This window comes from Bidens hawaiensis, unplaced genomic scaffold (genome assembly GCF_021521415.1).
Source record: "Bidens hawaiensis isolate Kalapana, Puna unplaced genomic scaffold, B.hawaiensis_p1.1 tig00004234_1, whole genome shotgun sequence".
NCBI classification, from domain to species: Eukaryota; Viridiplantae; Streptophyta; class Magnoliopsida; order Asterales; family Asteraceae; genus Bidens; species Bidens hawaiensis.
Genome location: NW_027491252.1, coordinates 1898962 through 1916517, shown reverse-complemented (window position 1 = coordinate 1916517; position 17556 = coordinate 1898962). Strand labels below are relative to the sequence as shown.

Here is a 17556-nt window from a genome sequence, read left to right as displayed (position 1 = left end):
CATTCATTTATTCTTTACACTTAGGACCTTGATTCGAGTGTAGAGAACCATTATTTGCTTTTCACAAGTTTTCATGAAATTGTATGGTTTTTAAATAGTATTTAAACTGTGCGAATTCATAACTATTAAGTTAGTTGACATTATTTTACATATATGTTGCATGTACAATTATTAGAGGATGAAACGGGTAAAGACACTAGACTTAGGAAATTTTAAATAAGTGTTTGAAATGTTTCATTTTCCTTGTAATTTTTTTATTTGCAACAACTTATGAATGAATTAATGATATTATTTTCACTTAATAATGTCACATGTGTTTTGAGCAATCTGTACGTCACACTTGGGCATTTCCGCTTAAGCTGGGGTGTTATAAACTTTCATCGACAAATTTGTGGTGGATAGTATCATCATTGACGGTTGAGCGACGAGGCTTTCCCAGTGTTGGACCCATAATTTGTTCATGAGAGTCACTAAATTTTCGTGTATTAATGTCTGTTTGTCATAGATTTTTTGGTTGGTTTAGGGCGGGTCACATGATAAAGTTATAATCATTGGTTCAATACCTTTTTAAGGGATCAATAGAATAACTTTTAAGAGCATTATTTAAAGATGGAGATTCATGTTTGGATAACTTCTTTAAAAAAAACTGAAAAATTTAACTAGCATTCTAATAAGAGAGAATTATAGAAATTATCCTTTATCTTTGTATCAAATTTCACTTATTGTCCAATTTACCCTCATGTGCAAGGCACATAACCTGACTTAACGAGAAAAACTAACTGGGTTAGAGCCAAAGGACAAACTATGTTAGATTTGCAAACGTAAATGATAAAACAAATCAATGTTGAAGATAAATGACAATGAGTGAAATTTGGTACAAAGATAAAGGATAATTAAACTTCAGGAATCCCATAGAGCAATCCCATAGAGCTCGAGATTGTAAATTTCAGGAATCTAATCCAAGCAACAAAATTGTAGCCAAAAGAGAGTAATTAAACTTCAAGTGAACCAAAACTTAGGCGTGTCCGATAAATTACAAGCACTCCATATGGCCGTTGCCTTCTCCATTCATGTTACAAGTTTGTCTAACAAGAGATTTTTTTTCTTTTTATATCGAGATAGCGTTTGGTGTTGTTTTTGTTCTATTGAACAATTATGATAAAACTTGAATCTTGATGTCCTCAACGCACTTCTTCACCTTGTACTAATCTTGTTAAAAGCCCATGTGTTTCAATTTCCAAAGCTTCCACAACATTTATAGTGCCGTATAATTGATGCCTTTTCTTCTTTTTGGAAGCATGATTTCAAACGTACTTAATGAGAAACATTGGGTTAAAGTGCACGTTACAAGATATTTTTAAGTGTTTGTAAGCGTACTTGATTCACAAATTTAGTAGGCTCACGCTCATTTAAATGTATTAAACGAGTGATCGCGCGATACAGCGGGGAACAAAAATCATAGTAATCATTTAACAATTGTGGATGTTCAAGGTTCGTTTAAAACCTTGAAAACGTGTGAACCAATCATCACTTTTGGTCAGTCGGGTTGCGAATGTTCAAACCATAGCAAACAGTTTGGTTTATGGTTTATACAGAAAATTGGCAATATATAATCGGATCAGATGGTAAACTTATTATTGAAGCTCAATGCGTGAAACCAAACCATTAATAACGATACAATTTAAAGTTTCAGCGGTTCAGTTTCGGTTCTCAATAACAAAAAATCGAACCAACGGTTTGGCTCACGGTATATCCTAGAAACCGTTAAAACCGAATTGTGAACACCCATACGTAATATGTTAATATTTTTATTTGAAAAATTTTAGCAATACCATACCCAAATTAAAGACAATAAAATGCTCATTTTTATGGTGCAATTTAAAAAAAAATATTAACGTATGAAAAAGTTATGATCGTTGGAAAATCGTTGGTGGGAAATTAATTTACAATTAAAAGTAAAAGGAATATATGAGTAAAAATAAATGTTCAAACTTGTAACTATTTCTTAAATTTACAAAAGTTGAGTAAAGTTGAGGAAACAATGTTTGTCCCTATCTCACATGTTATATAAAGTGTACCTTAGTCATTAAAAGATGTAAATTACTTAAAAATGAGGTGTCTTAATTTGCCATGTCTTATGTATTATATATAGTATAGATTATCACACTCACAAATGTTAGTGACCCTTCTCTGGGATGAGCTCGATACATGTACCGAAAATCCATGGAAATGGGTAACTGTACCAAAGGAAAAAAGTACAGGAAAATATTGGTACCGTATAAATCTCGAAACCTCAAAAAATGGGTATCGAATTAATAATGACGGTGTCACGATACATGATTCGATATTGGTACCGGTGATGGTACCCTATATCATTAGCCCATCCCTATTTTCTCCACGGGGCAGCTGAGAAACACGTGATCAGGGGTTATTAACATAGGCTTAGTTGTAATTCTCATAGTCTCACGCGCTATACCACCTTAACAACAACAATAAAGAAAAAGAAAGCTGCCATCCACTCACCCACCTTCTCGTTAAGCGGGCGCTTCCGTCGTCACCTCCTTGGAGTCATAGGCACGTGTCTTTCACCTTCCACCACAAACGAGTACAACTAATTCACAAATTCAACATTCTTCAACTGCTCATTAGCCCCTCCTAACCTTGCAATAATGCAATTTACTCCTCTTAACTTGTTACCGTAATCTTTTTCATACAGTAGCACTTTCACAGTTACTGATTTTGATTGCTCTTTTATAGTTTCATTAAAACTTTAACAAACATAACATTTAATACGTATGACATTTTCAAAACTTATAATGGTGTTATTAAGACTATTTAATGACTCCTAGTAAATACAAAAATAAATGTTATTTGAAATATTTATGAACAACAAAGTATTAATAAATGTAAAATTTACTATAAAAGCATGTCTCTCTCTCTCTTTCTTTTTTTCTTTTAGTTATTATGTCAACTACAACTATTTGTCAATAGTTATTACATGTGCACTCGTTAAAGATTGCAATAATTTAGGTTTTGATTGGTTTCATACCTGTTAAAACTACATCTTATATTTGTCGGGAATCTGTTACACAATGCCCATCAAGTTTAAGATAGTGACGTATCCAGAAAATCTGGTCTGGATGACCAAATTTTGGATTAGCAAAAATATAACCGGGTAAAAAAAACATACATCAGAATAAAGTAACATAAAAAGATTACATATACTAAAAATAACATATTCACAAAATATAATACAAATTTTTAAAGTTGAATTTAACAAATAAGAAATTTGAAGTTATAAAAGTCTTAAAATTTAAGTTGGAAAACACTCAAGATTACTCTCACTTGGGCTGAAATGAAAAGATATTTTCTATTTATGCTTTGTTTGTGGGCCTGCCACGAGGACCTTTCCACAACCCATCGCGTGCTTATGCACCGATAACCTATCTGTGCTTGGTTTTAAATATAATAATTTTATTTGGTTAATAATGACCTGTTAGAATACTCATTTCTCAAAACTTCATAGTTCAATAAAGGTGGAATTAAAATATTAAGTATTCAACTATACTTTTATTCTAACCACTTCAATACACTTTCTTTTATAGATTTTATGATAATAATTTAATATTAATGCCCTTCTCATCTTTATATATTTTTAAAACTACCAAATTATCATCCTAAATATTTCTGGTTTCAGATTTTCCAATCTAGCATCAATTCATTTAGCATCCAAACCCTGATGAGGTGAGTGTCAGGAAAATAAAATCTCATTGTGTCGGAATCCAAATCCACTGATGTCGTCAGTTCATTTACTGACCCAATTGACCAAACACAACAATTAAACCCCAGGGACTGAAAATGTAAAAAAATAATACTTCAAAATATACTAATTTTGGCCAGTGACTGTGAGCAGCAGCTCACATGCACCGAACAACCATTTACTTTTATATTAGTCCTCACTTAATTCCATGTAAGTTTCAATCCCTCCGTTTTCTTTATTATTATTATTATTATTATTATTATTATCAATTATTAATTCTTCTTTCTGTTTCTCTTCACTTCCGTTTCGTTTTTCCGTCACTTAATCCACGGCATTGTTACCGGTTATATGTTCTTTTTCCGTACTGAATTTGTCGATTTTTGCCCTAACTTATGTTATTATGAAATGGTTCCTGCAATTTAGAGCACATTCAGGTAACCGTTGTCTATGATATTCGAATTTTTTGCAGCTTGTATTGTCATTTTTGGTTAGCTTTACTGATTTCATTGCTTATAATCTTAATTTGATTTGAATGCGTTTGGATTGCATATTTGTTGTTTGTTTGACTGAATACTTTTACTTGTTATGTCTCAGTTGTCATTTAGTTGTGTGTTTTTAAAACTGATTAGTATAACTTAACAATTGCAATTTACATCCGTTCTTTTAATAAATGAATTTGTTCATTTAGTTACATGAACACACGTGAACAGTGACTGCGTTTGTTCATATGTATTCGTGAACGTTTGTAATGTGTTCATTGACGCTCGTTTGTTAGTTACAGGCTTGTTTTATATTTTTATAATATTTTGTTTGTAATAACTAACCTAACATTTAAATTTTATTATTTTATTGTTTGTGTTCTGTTCGTTTCATTAATGGTATGTTTTCTAAAGTCTTGCTTTAATTAACAACAAATCCAACTTGTGCTTCGTTGACAGTCACAAAATACAACTGCCAATTAGGGTATGATTATGTTTATCTCCAGTGCTTAACTTTATATTTTAATTAAGGTGATTATGTCTAATGTTTTGGATTAAGAATGTTGTGTTTGTTAGTAAATGTTCGTTTGCGTTCGTGAACAAGTTCAATTCCTTAATGGATGAACAAGATTTTCCATTCGGCTAGCGTTCATGAACCATTCGTGAACAAGTTTAATGCTAAACGAACAAACATGAACAAGGCTTCGTTCAGTTAGTTTATAGTATTGGATAGAATTTATTAGTTAGGGTTTATTGTGAATTTGTAATTATGTCTACCATAACCAGGAGATATGATTTGATTAGCTTTACTGTTAGTTGATTCCGTGTTACTGTTCAGCTCGGTTTTTACCAGCCGGTAAAAACAGTTCTCATATTTAACTTTGGGTTAAAGTTTAGTAGTAAAAATAAAACAAGTTGCAAGCCACTTGGACTGAAAATTCAGGTTGCTTATAGAAGAAGATTTGTAGAAGATAACTAGTGGGTAGGATAAGGTGTAAGACCAACTTGTGTGTCAAGTGGATGTCTAAGTAGTTTTGTGTTTCCCACTCTATAAATGGAGGGGTTTGTTTCTTTGATTATGTACTACTAAAAATCAGTTTTGTTATAAGAAATACAACTACAAAAGTTAGTAGAAATCTGGTCCATATTTTCTGTTTTGTTTTTCTAGTTCAAGATCCGATTGTGACAACAATTGGTATCAGAGCTTCGCTCATTGATCCAACCAGCCGTTAAACTGGTCCAGAAAAACACTACAGCCACCGCCAATCACATAGGTCGAAGGTTTCGGCCTGTTTACCAGCCATAACCCCTGTTCCAGCCCAGAATCTGATAAAAAACGAATCTGACCAGCAGTCCGTATGGCTGATTCAAGCAGCAGCAGTACCACCGCAGATCGAAACTCAGTTCCAGCAGGTGTTACAATCAGAGAAGTTGGGGGAACAACATCGTACCAATGTCCGTTACTAAGTACAATGAACTATACCTCTTGGGCTATCAAGATGGAGTCGTTCATGGATGCCCAAGGAATATGGGATGCCATAGAACCACCCGAAGGAGTTGACGTGGATGTCAAAGTCAGAAAGAAAGCAAGGGCTCGTCTTCCAGGCGCTGCCGGAAGACATCTTGTTGCAAGTTGCATGTCACAAGGAGGCTAAGGGCGTGTGGAACGCCCTTAAAGTTCGGTATCTTGGTGCTGAAAGGGTACAACAGGCTCGGATTCAAACCCTTAATCGAGAGTTTGAATTATTGAGCATGAAGGAGGCTGATAGCATTGATAATTATGCTAGCAAGATTGGTGGGATCGTGCCCAAGTTCCAAACACTTGGAACGACGATTGAAGAAAAGGTGCTAGTAAAGAAGTTGTTGACTTCTGCACCAACCAGATTTCTTCCTATTGTTGCTACAATAGAACAGTATTCTGACTTGAATACTATGCCGTTTGAAGAGATCGTTGGACGTCTCAAAGCATACGAAGAACGTATCAAACCCGTTGGAGCAGCCAAAGACTCTTCGGGTCAGTTATTACTAACTAGATCTGAATGGCAAGAGAAGCACAGATCTGAGGCGAAACAAGTCGGCAGAGGCCGAGGATCAGCTCGTTCAGCTCCGATCAATCACCGTGGTCGTGGTCGAGGACGCGGTAGATTTGGCAGCCGTGGACGAGGAGGTAGACACCCCTCGAATAATAATCAAAGGCCAGAACATGCTGTGCTGATCAAAATAGCAAAAGGTGTTATAATTGTGATAGGCTTGGTCACTTTGTAGCTGATTGTCGGGCTCCGAGAAGAACCGAAGGCGAAGCTAATTTGGCAAGGGAGGATGATGATGCTACTTTACTAATGGTAAAGTCTACAAAAGATTTGGTAATGTTGAATGAAGAAAATGTGTTTCCTAGCGAATATGCCAAACATAGTACCGAGAAAGGCACTTGGTACTTAGATAATGGTGCAAGTAATCACATGACCGGTGAACGGATTTACTTTAGTGAACTCGATGAAAAAACGATAGGGCGAGTAAAGTTTGGAGATGGTTCAGCAGTTGAAATCAGAGGCAAAGGGTCGATTCTTCTGCAGTGTAAAAATGGCGATCAAAGACTCATTACTAATGTTTATTACATTCCAGATTTATGTAATAACATATTGAGTCTCGGGCAACTTGATGAGGTTGGATGCAAGACAAATATTGAGAACGGTTATCTCTCACTCTATGACCGATCGGGAGCAGCTTTAATGAAGGTCAAGAGGTCTCCAAACCGGCTCTATAAAGTGTGTCTTCATGTTGTTTCACCAACATGTTTACTTTCTAAAATGAACGAGACAGCTTGGATTTGGCATGCTCGTCTCGGGCATTTAAACTTTGATGTCATGAGAATGATGACACAAGAAAAGTTGATGATTGGGGTTCCAAGCATAAACCACAAGTCACAACTATGTGAAAGTTGCCTGGTCGGGAAGCAACGAAGGCTTCCGTTTCCGTCTCACGCCTCGTATCGAGCAAAACAACCTCTTGAACTAATACATGCTGATCTTTGCGGTCCTATTACACCTTGCACACCATCTGGCAACAAGTATTTTCTGTTGCTTGTTGATGATTTTAGCAGATTCATGTGGGTATACATGATAAAGTCTAAAGATCAAGCTTTGGAAGCATTTGCCAAGTTCAAGAAATCCGTTGAAGTTGAAACAGGTTATAAAATAAAGGCTTTAAGAACAGATCGTGGAAGAGAGTTTGTGTCTACAAACTTCGAACAATTGTGCAGCGAAGATGGTATAAATCGGTACTTAACTGCACCGTATACACCACAACAAAACGGTGTTGTTGAACGAAGAAATCAAACAATACTTGGAATGACAAGATCGATTATGAAGGCAATGAAACTGCCACAATGGTTGTGGGGAGAAGGTGTACGACATTCGGTTTACATCTTGAACCGAACACCTACAAAAGCTTTGGGAAAGAAGACCCCATATGAAGCGTTAAAAGGACGAAAACCGAATTTGGGACACTTGAAAGTGTTCGGTTGTACCGCCCATGTTAAAGTACCCACGGTACAATTAACAAAATTGGCTAATAGAAGTGAATCTATGGTGTATCTCGGGAGTGAACCGGGAAGTAAAGCTTATAGACTTTACAACCCAAGAACCAAACGGGTGTGTGTAAGCAGGGATGTTTGCTTTGAGGAAAGCAAGCCATGGAATTGGGTCAGAGAACTCGAGACAAACGAAGAAGACTCAGTCGAGTTCACTGTTGAAGATGAAGCCCAAACCAGCAGGTTTGGTTCGGCCCAGATTTCACCCAATCAAAGCGAGATAGCTGCTGCCCAAAATGAACACAGCGGGCCTAGTTCACCTACTGTGACCAGCAGCCCAACAACTGAAGGTGACAGCCCCTTACAGAACAGTCAGCGGGCTGATTCAGGCAGTTCGGACAGCCCGGACAGCCCATTTAATGACCAAAACAGTCCGAACAGCTATGTACAGTCAAGTTCATCAGATGTGAGCCCAATTTTTAGCTCATATTATGATGAAACCCCTGCCCAAGGTTTTCGACAGCTGAATAATGTTTATTCAAGGACCCAATCATTGCAACAAATCCCGTTTAACCCACCTCGATTTGAAGACCCAGACCTATTGTTACTTAATGAAGAACCGGGTTCATTTAGTGAGGCCAAAGATAGCAAGGAGTGGAGAATTGCTATGCAAGACGAATTAAATTCGATCGAGAAGAATGACACTTGGAAATTGGTTCAACCACCAAAAGGTGTTAAACCAATTGGTCTAAAGTGGGTCTACAAAGCCAAACGAGACGCCAAGGTGACATAACTCGTTACAAAGCAAGACTTGTTGCGAAAGGTTATGTTCAAAAGCACGGTATCGATTATGATGAAGTATTTGCTCCGGTTACCCGAATGGAAACCGTCTGGTTAATTCTTTCTCTAGCCGCACAAGATGGATGGGAAGTTCACCATCTCGATGTCAAAACAGCGTTCTTGAATGGAGAATTGAAAGAAGATGTCTATGTATCTCAACCTGAAGGATTTGAGAAACCGGGAAAAGAACACCTCGTGTACAAGCTATCCAAAGCCTTATATGGCTTGAAACAAGCTCCGAGAGCTTGGAACTCGAAGTTGGATGCAACACTAAAACAACTTGGTTTTACTCGTTGTCCAAGAGAACATGCTGTGTACAAGAGAATCGGCAAGGCTGGTCCGTTCATTGTGGGAGTTTATGTGGATGATTTAATCATCACAGGACCTTGTAAAGATGAGATCAATGCATTCAAAAGACAGATGCAAGATCGCTTTGAAATGAGTGATTTGGGTTTGTTAACTTACTACTTGGGAGTAGAAGTTAAACAAGACAAGATGGGTATCACTTTGAAGCAAGCTGGATACGCCACGAGGATTCTCAAAGATGCAAATTTGTGGGAATGCAATCCTACAAAATGTCCTATGGACCCAAGTCTAAAACTTGGAAAAGATGAGGATCAAGAGTGTGTTAATGCCACTGAATATCGAAGAATAATTGGCTGTCTTCGATATTTAACACACACACGACCAGATATTAGTTATGCGGTTGGTATAGCTAGTCGTTTTATGGAGTCCCCAAGGACATCACATTTGCAAGCTGTGAAACATGTGATGAGGTATGTAAAAGGCACGATTGACTTCGGGATTCGTTACAAGAAAAATGGAGATGCGAAGTTAGTAGGCTACAGTGACAGTTCTCATGCGACTGATCGTATGGATGGCAAGAGCACAACAGGCATGGTGTTCTATTACGGGGGTGGTCCGATAGCATGGTGTAGTAAAAAGCAAAATACAGTTGCTTTATCATCTTGTGAAGCTGAATTTATAGCCGCAACCGCTACAGCTTGTCAAGCAATCTGGTTGAAAGGTTTATTAGAGGAGATAACTGAGAAAAGTGTGGAAGCTATAACACTACGTGTGGATAACAAGTCTGCAATCTTGTTAATGAAAAATCCAGTATTTCGCGGACGAAGCAAACATATTGATACTAAGTATCACTTCATCCGAGAATGTGTGGAAAAGAATTTGGTGAAGATAGAACACGTGAGTGGAGACGAACAGAAAGCCGATATTTTGACTAAAGCTTTGCCAAGAGTCAAGTTTATTGAGATGAGGGAAATTCTAGGAGTTGAAGACCTAACAGCTTTGAAGAACGGAATCAAGGGGGTGAATGTTAGTTGATTCCGTGTTACTGTTCAGCTCGGTTTTTACCAGCCGGTAAAAACAGTTCTCATATTTAACTTTGGGTTAAAGTTAAGTAGTAAAAATAAAACAAGTTGCAAGCCACTTGGACTGAAAATTCAGGTTGCTTATAGAAGAAGATTTGTAGAAGATAACTAGTGGGTAGGATAAGGTGTAAGACCAACTTGTGTGTCAAGTGGATGTCTAAGTAGTTTTGTGTTTCCCACTCTATAAATAGAGGGGTTTGTTTCTTTGATTATGTACTACTAAAAATCAGTTTTGTTATAAGAAATACAACTACAAAAGTTAGTAGAAATCTGGTCCATATTTTCTGTTTTGTTTTTCTAGTTCAAGATCCGATTGTGACCAACATTTACTTTGTAGTTATCGTTGTTGTATCCCCTATATATATAGTTGATTAATAATACATGGTACCTAACGTGGTTTTCATTATTTTTATAGCAATAATCAGTTTAAACGCACATCCGAACACTGACTTAACCTTGTTCTTATTAAAAGAATTCCAAAACAATAATGGTACTGGGATTAAAGACGAAAAACAGAAAGAGCCCGTACATCCAACTTGATTACATCATCAATCTCATAGAGATTAAACCGTGGCCTCCATCACAATCATTAAGATCACTTCGGTCCGCATTGATTCAATGGGAACATGGTGACAAGACTTCAGGGTCTACCAAACTAGTGACTCCTTCAACTGGTTCTAGTTCAGGTGTTAGTGATGGCAAAATCATAATTAACGAATCTTTCAGGGTCCATGTGACATTATCACGAGACCCGTCAGTCAAAACAGGGGATGATGAAACTTTTTTAAGAAATTTAATGGAGCTTAATATGTATGAACAGCGAAGGGACAAAACGGCAAAAGGGCAATTATTGGCTACCGCAGTTATAGACTTTGCAGAATATGGTGTTGTTGAAGGGAGTTTGAGTATTAGTGTGCCTATGAACTGCAAGAGGACTTTTGGTAAGACGGGTCAACCGATGCTATTTGTTAATATCCAAACGGTTGAGAAAGATAATCAGTTGAGGTCATCGTTTAGGGAGAGTTTAATTAGAGAAGGATCAATGGACACGAATCGATCTGAGTCCGTGTCTGCTTTGATGAATGAAGAGTATGCCGAAGAAGCCGAGTTTGGTTCGTTTACAGATGATGATCTTTCCTCTCAATCTTCATTGGTTGCGGGTTCTTCAACTTTAGAGGTAGTTGAATTTGCTCTCTTTTTATTTTTTTATTTTTAATTAAAGAGAGGATAACTTTAAACAATAGTAAACAAGTTTCCCAGGGGTATCGCTAAAGTCACTTAACTTTTATTAGGTGTTCTAATTCTATGCATTTCTCTATAATTGTTAAATGAAATTTGAAATTTAAGTGACACAAATAAAACTTGTATAAATCTTGGTTACTATTTCGTGATTATTTTTTTAATTTGACTTAAAGTTAACAATTATGGAACTTGGTTATTATTTTAGTGATTTTTTTTCTTCAGCATTACCTACTACTTCAAATGAATCGGAAAAAAAGTAATCACTTGTTAGTTACAGTGATTAATATATGTTTTATTTGTCTTACTTAACTTAAAAAAAATTAAACATTTGTAAAAAAATTACATAGGATTGGAACACCTAATGAAAGTTGAGTGACTTTAGAGAGACAAAAAGACTGAGCAACTTTAGTGGCATGCTTAAAAACTAGATTACTATGATAGTGAGCCAATTTATATTAATCCGGTGACAGCTAATTGCAGAATGAACATGAAGCTAAATGTGGAACTTCAGAAAAAGTTAATGATAAAAAAGTCTCGGTTCAAGATAAACGGGCTGCTTACGAAAAACATATATTGTCACCAAAAGATTTGTATACTGAAGCAGAAAACGCGCGTACAACTTTATCAAATATCCGCAACTCAAGATTCAAAAAGCTTCCAAGAAAGGCCATTGTTGATGATGACAGAATTGAACAACTTTTGGAAGCAGGTCAAAGTGGTCAAGAAAGTCAAACCATTGGTGATAAATTGAAGAATATGAACTCTGTCGGTTCTTCATCGGATTCATGCGTTAGCAACGGATCCGTGAGGACTAGCAAAGTTATAGAGAAGTTAAAAAGTGTTGGTATGCATGATCATGATAGTGGAAGGAAAGATATGATAAGCAAAGTACAACACTTGGAGCAAAGAGTACAGGTTCTTGAAGGTGAACTAGTAGAGGCTGCAGCCATTGAGTTCAGTATTTATTCGGTAGTTGCAGAACATGGGAGTAATATTAGGAAAGTTCATGCATCGGCTCGTCGGCTTTCTAGGCTTTATTTTCACGCATGCAGAGAGAATTCTTTAAGAAGATCAAATTCAGCAAAAAGTATTGTTTCAGGTTTGATTTTGGTTGCAAAGGCTTGTGGAAATGATGTTGCAAGGTACATTTTGTATCCAATGAGTTGGACACTTTTGTAGGAATCATTCAGTTTTTTGACTTTTGATGGTGTTTCTTTTGTTGACTACAGGTTGGCTTTCTGGCTGTCAAATTGTATTGTCCTAAGAGCAATAATACACAAAACTATTGAGAGAGATTCTAATGACGGGGATGGCATGTGTGTGATTATTTCTGATCTTGAAAATGTAGAATCTTGGATGTTCTCGCGCATTGTTGAATCCATCTGGTGGCAGGTGCTCGGTTTTAGTTACTAGGATCATAAGTAATGGGGAAATTACCAAAATAGCCATTTTGACTATTGACTTTTACAAGATAGCTATTGACTTTTTTATTTACTCAAATATCAATTGACTTTTTTCTCAGTTAAGAAAATGGCTCCAGATGGAAATCTGTTATGTCATCGCCAAATGACACATGCTGCTAGGGGTGTGCACGGGTTGGTTTTGGACTCAAACCAAACCAAAAACCAAAAATTTGGTTTTGGAGTTTTTGAATACCGTTTGGTTTCGGTTTGGCTTTTTTTGGTTTTGCCATTTGAGCTTGAAAATTTTGGGCTGTAATATAAATTGGCCAAAAAGAATGAATTTGAGCTTGAATCTTTTTTGTTAATTCACAAGTAATTGATTATTAAGCACTTGAGCTAAAATATCTACGTAACACTATGTACTAAATTCTTATAAATTACTTACAATTCACAATAAAATATGAAAATCCATTAATTCGGTCACAAAACCAAAACCGCTAAAACATAAAACTGAACCATCAGTTTTGTTTCGGTTATTTCTGTTTGATTTTTTTGTTTATGGATCGTTTTTTAGGTTTCATGCACACCCCAATGTTAGCTGTCTTTGTCAAAATGGCTATTTTGGTAATTTTCCCGTAAGTAATTGAGTCAAAATCGCCACCTGTTTACTTTCTTGTTTGGCGAAGATCTATTTTATAATTTTCTAACCTCTTTATCAAAAGCTTTTAGACTCTTGCTCCTTATATGCAATCCACTAAATCTTATCAAGAAACCAACTCTTTGGAGCTTTGGAAAAGCGCTTTTAAAGATGTTTGTGAACGTATATGCCCCGTTCGAGCTGCAGGACATAATTGTGGCTGCCTGAGTGTGCTGTCTATGTTGGTAACAATTTATTATTTTGCTCTATAATATTATACATGCCTAGAGGCATGCGTGTTATAAATGATTTTCATTTTATATTATTATTATTATATTATAGATAATGGAACAATGCGCGAGTAGATTGGATGCAGCTATGTTTAATGCCATTCTTCGTGAACCGGGTGATGAGATTCCAACCGACCCGGTATCGGACCCAATTAGTGATTCTACGGTTCTTCCTATTCCATCAGGAAAAGCAAGCGTTGGCGCCGGTGCGCTGCTGAAAAGAACGGTTAGTTAAACTAACTTAACCTTAGTTAAACTCCCAATTTTCGACACAACCCAAAATACGATACGGAAATAATCAAGTTTTGGGTAACCCCTCTTAGAAATGGGCCATGTTCGGATCAACCTCTTTAATAAAGCAACTTGTGTTGACCTGTATAACCTATTTTGTTAAATAGGCCATCCCACTAACCCGTTAAAGTGTTTAACCCATTATTTTAGAACCCACAAACTTAATAACACGTATACAACTTGGTGATCACCCACCAATCTGTTTGACACGCTTAGATAAATTGGTTAAACGGGTTGTGTTGTTCAGGTTGACCTGTTTAATTAAGCGGGCTGTGTTCAAGTAGACCCGTTTAACCAGCTTAGTTAAATAGGTCAACTCACTAGTTCGTTTTATGACCCGTATAACCCATTTTTTTGGAACCGAAAAACTCGATTAACATGTATACAACTTGGTTATCACCCGCCATTCCGGCATTCCGCCAAACCTGTTTGGGTTAAATGGGTCGTGTTCAGGTAACACAATTTTAAGTGTGTGTATGTTAGGTTTGATCTTTTTGACACAAATAACAATGTGGGTTGTGTTGGGGTTGAACAATTCAACCTTCCAACTCGCAAACCGACACGATTGACACCTCTGCTTGGGATGATAATCATAGGTGGAAAATGGACGTGTTGGGACACGAACTAATAGGTTAAACGGGTAACTTTTAACACACATGTTTATCTTGGTTGAGTACAGATAGGAAATTGGTCCAGCTGGCTAACCGATCTCTTCGGCTCGCCGATCACTTTTCATCTCCTTACTGCATTGAGTGAGCTCATGATGCTTCCAAAGGATATGCTATTGAGCAATACGATCCGAAATGAGGTTTTTAACTTCTTATAAAACCAAAACTATTATTTAAAACATGCTAACCTGATAATGTACTTGTGCATAAGAAAAAGTTAAAATCTTTTTAATTTTGAAGGTGTGTCCTACTTTTGGTGTCCCGTTAATAAAGAGAATTATTGATAATTTCACACCAGATGAATTTTGCCCGGATCCGCTTCCTGAAGTGGTGCTTGAAGCACTGGAATCAGAGGTCAGTTTTTTTCTGGATTATTCTTGTTATTATCTATGCTGAAATATTGAAATTTATGACACAATTAGGGGTGTGAACTGTATACGAATTTTATGGGTTTGGGTCAGTTCAGTTCAAACCCACGAACACATTTAACTAAACGGGTCCATGTTCGACCCGGCGTATTCGCGGGGGTTGTCCGTTTTGTTTTATGCTTGTTTTGTTAAAAATGTGTTTTAAGTTGTAACTTGAACCGATGGGGTGTTCTATGTTGAAAACTTGAAACAAAAAATATAAAGAGAAATAAGCCTCAGGCTTTTACAGTTTAAACGCAAGTATTTTGTAGTTGTGAATTTGTAATTTTGGAGTATTAATATGAAAACAAGAACAAAAGAAAAGAGTAAATTTACGCTTTTCGTCGTTAGGTATATAACAATTTGCAGATTGTGTCCTTGAACTAGGTAATTACAAAAAAAAATCCTTTATTTGAAAAGTTACACGGTATGTCCTTTTCACTAGATGGTATTAAAATACTATAAACTTTTTTACAAAATGATTACTAGGCCCTTACACCTAAAGGACAAAAACTCGTGCGTGTTCAGGTTCATGTGTCTAACCCGATTTCGGGTTTGTGTGAGGTTTGACCTGTTAACCCATTAAGGCCTTTTCACTAACTGCTACTAAATTGCTGTTAACTTTTTTTACAAAATGACTATTTTGCCCTGGAGGACAAAATGTGTAATTTTCACAATTATTTTCTTGGGTCATGTTCATGTCAATCCTGCAAAAACTCATGTTGCATTCTGGCTCACTTGTAACACAATTTTCGAGTTTGCATCAGGTTCGACCCGCAAACACAACCTATTTAACACTCCTAAAATAATGAAATTTGATCCTTTTATTCAGGATTTACTCAAGAGTGGTGAAGATTGTGTCATGAGTCTTCCATGTGCAGCATCTCCTATTGTATATCACCCTCCATCTGCGTCTTTAATAGGATGTATTTTAGTAGATGATAGTGGCCTGTCCCGTTTGTCACGAAGTGGGTCTTCAATCTTACAAAAGTCAAACACGAGTGATGATGAATTAGATGAATTGGAATCACCTTTGACTTCAATAGTTGACTCTTCTCAGGTTGTTGATGTTTCACTGAAGCCCGTGTGGTCGTTGAAAAATGTTGATAGTTGTAGTAACGCTAGGTATCGACTACTTAGAGACGTGTGGATGAATAGTGATTAGTAACCGATGGTGCTACGGTTGGTTTTTAGGCCGGTGTGAGTTATGTTTAGTGTTGAGAAAGTATTTGAACCCATGGCTTCTAACCTACAATTACATTAGGTTAGAAGTTTGGTTTTTTTTGTCTAATGATTTTGTTCAAGTTATGAATATTAGTGCTACATTCATGAGATATGCACTGGTTTAGATGCCCTTGCCGAATATTTGGTTAAGTTAAATAAAAATAATAATAAGAGCTAGATGTACTTTAATTACATTTTGATGTCATTAAATGTTAAATACTCTTTAAAATATTAATGTTGATTAAAATAACAATATTTAGAATTTAGAAGAACAACAATATCGACAATACAACTCTTTTATTGCATTTTCACCGAGTCACACGTGAGTCGGTCATTTGAGTTATTAATTCCTTATTGCAAGGCACTGGTCCCGGTGTTGTACTTTGACGTTGGATTTACTCATAAACACAGTTTTAAATATCAGAGTTAATTAAAACTTTTCGCAGAATAGATAAATGAAAAACATTCATTACATAAGTCTTAAAATTTAAACCATATAAAACATGTCTTTAGTTCAAACATCATAAATCAAGTCTTCTGATGCCAGCTTCTTTATTCTTCTGCTATGTGCCCCTCTTCAAGCCAGTTGTCTTATCCTACTCATTTGCGTGCATACTAAAAGTCAGCTACGCTGAGTGAGTTCTGTTTAATCATGCAACATACAATACGTACTCATACTTATATACATACCCGAAGATATGTATATCTTACATACTTAACCTGTTCATATTACTTTCGTACATACATTCATACTGTAACATCCCGTTTCTAGTTCGGTTAATAAACGCAAGTATGAGTTATCATGAGTCGAGCTAGTGTTGGGTTAAACGGAATTGGGTTATGGACTTGGGTTAGAGGAAAAGAGGAAAGACCATGGGCTAAGCCCATGATCCATAAATATATAAACCATAATCACCATTTAATTCCTCATTTACACATATCCCATACACCACCCAAAACACACACTTAAGATTCTCTCTAGTTTTCTCCTTCTATAGCCGAAATCATCAAGGAAACCGAGCACCGACCCGAGGTAATGATAGTTTGATATTGTATAAACCCAAACCCGTAAGATATGGTCACGAAACGACGAGCCGACACCGTTAAACCGTTAAGCCACGAGATCCGGATGGAATCGGGTATAAACCGAACCTAAGATGAGTTTAGGGATCACCCTAGCTCAGATCTGGATCGAACGGGGCGAAAAACGGTGAAAAACGAGTCAAAACTCGTTTTTTCCGGCGAAACCGCGTTTTTCCGGCGACGGTGCCGGAAAGAATGTACAAGGTAAGGATGTCATTCCCTGACATTCTGACCTAACCCTAGTTCGCTAACGGGAATTTAGCGAATTAAAGGCGATTCTCTAACTGATTCGTCTAAGTGAGCCTAACGAACTAG

General features: G+C 36.6%; 1 protein-coding gene across 3 annotated transcripts; it reads left to right on the top strand.

Moving 5' to 3' along the window:
• Positions 1–3905: 3905 nt before the first annotated feature.
• LOC143625754 (uncharacterized) lies at positions 3906–16168 on the top strand. 3 transcript variants are annotated; one of them, XM_077096008.1, is made up of 9 exons: positions 3906–3970; positions 10412–11173; positions 11719–12380; positions 12468–12630; positions 13371–13523; positions 13621–13794; positions 14539–14667; positions 14768–14881; positions 15767–16168. In XM_077096008.1, the coding sequence occupies exons 2-9, from the start codon at positions 10484–10486 to the stop codon at positions 16097–16099; spliced, it is 2418 nt and encodes an 805-aa protein (XP_076952123.1). In that variant the 5' UTR covers positions 3906–3970; positions 10412–10483; the 3' UTR covers positions 16100–16168. The 3 variants fall into 3 exon arrangements, with proteins under 3 accessions (XP_076952123.1, XP_076952122.1, XP_076952125.1); XM_077096007.1 differs by lacking the exon at positions 3906–3970 and adding an exon at positions 4042–4194; XM_077096010.1 differs by lacking the exons at positions 3906–3970; positions 14768–14881; positions 15767–16168 and adding an exon at positions 4042–4194 and having other exon boundaries at positions 14539–14742.
• Positions 16169–17556: the final 1388 nt, after the last annotated feature.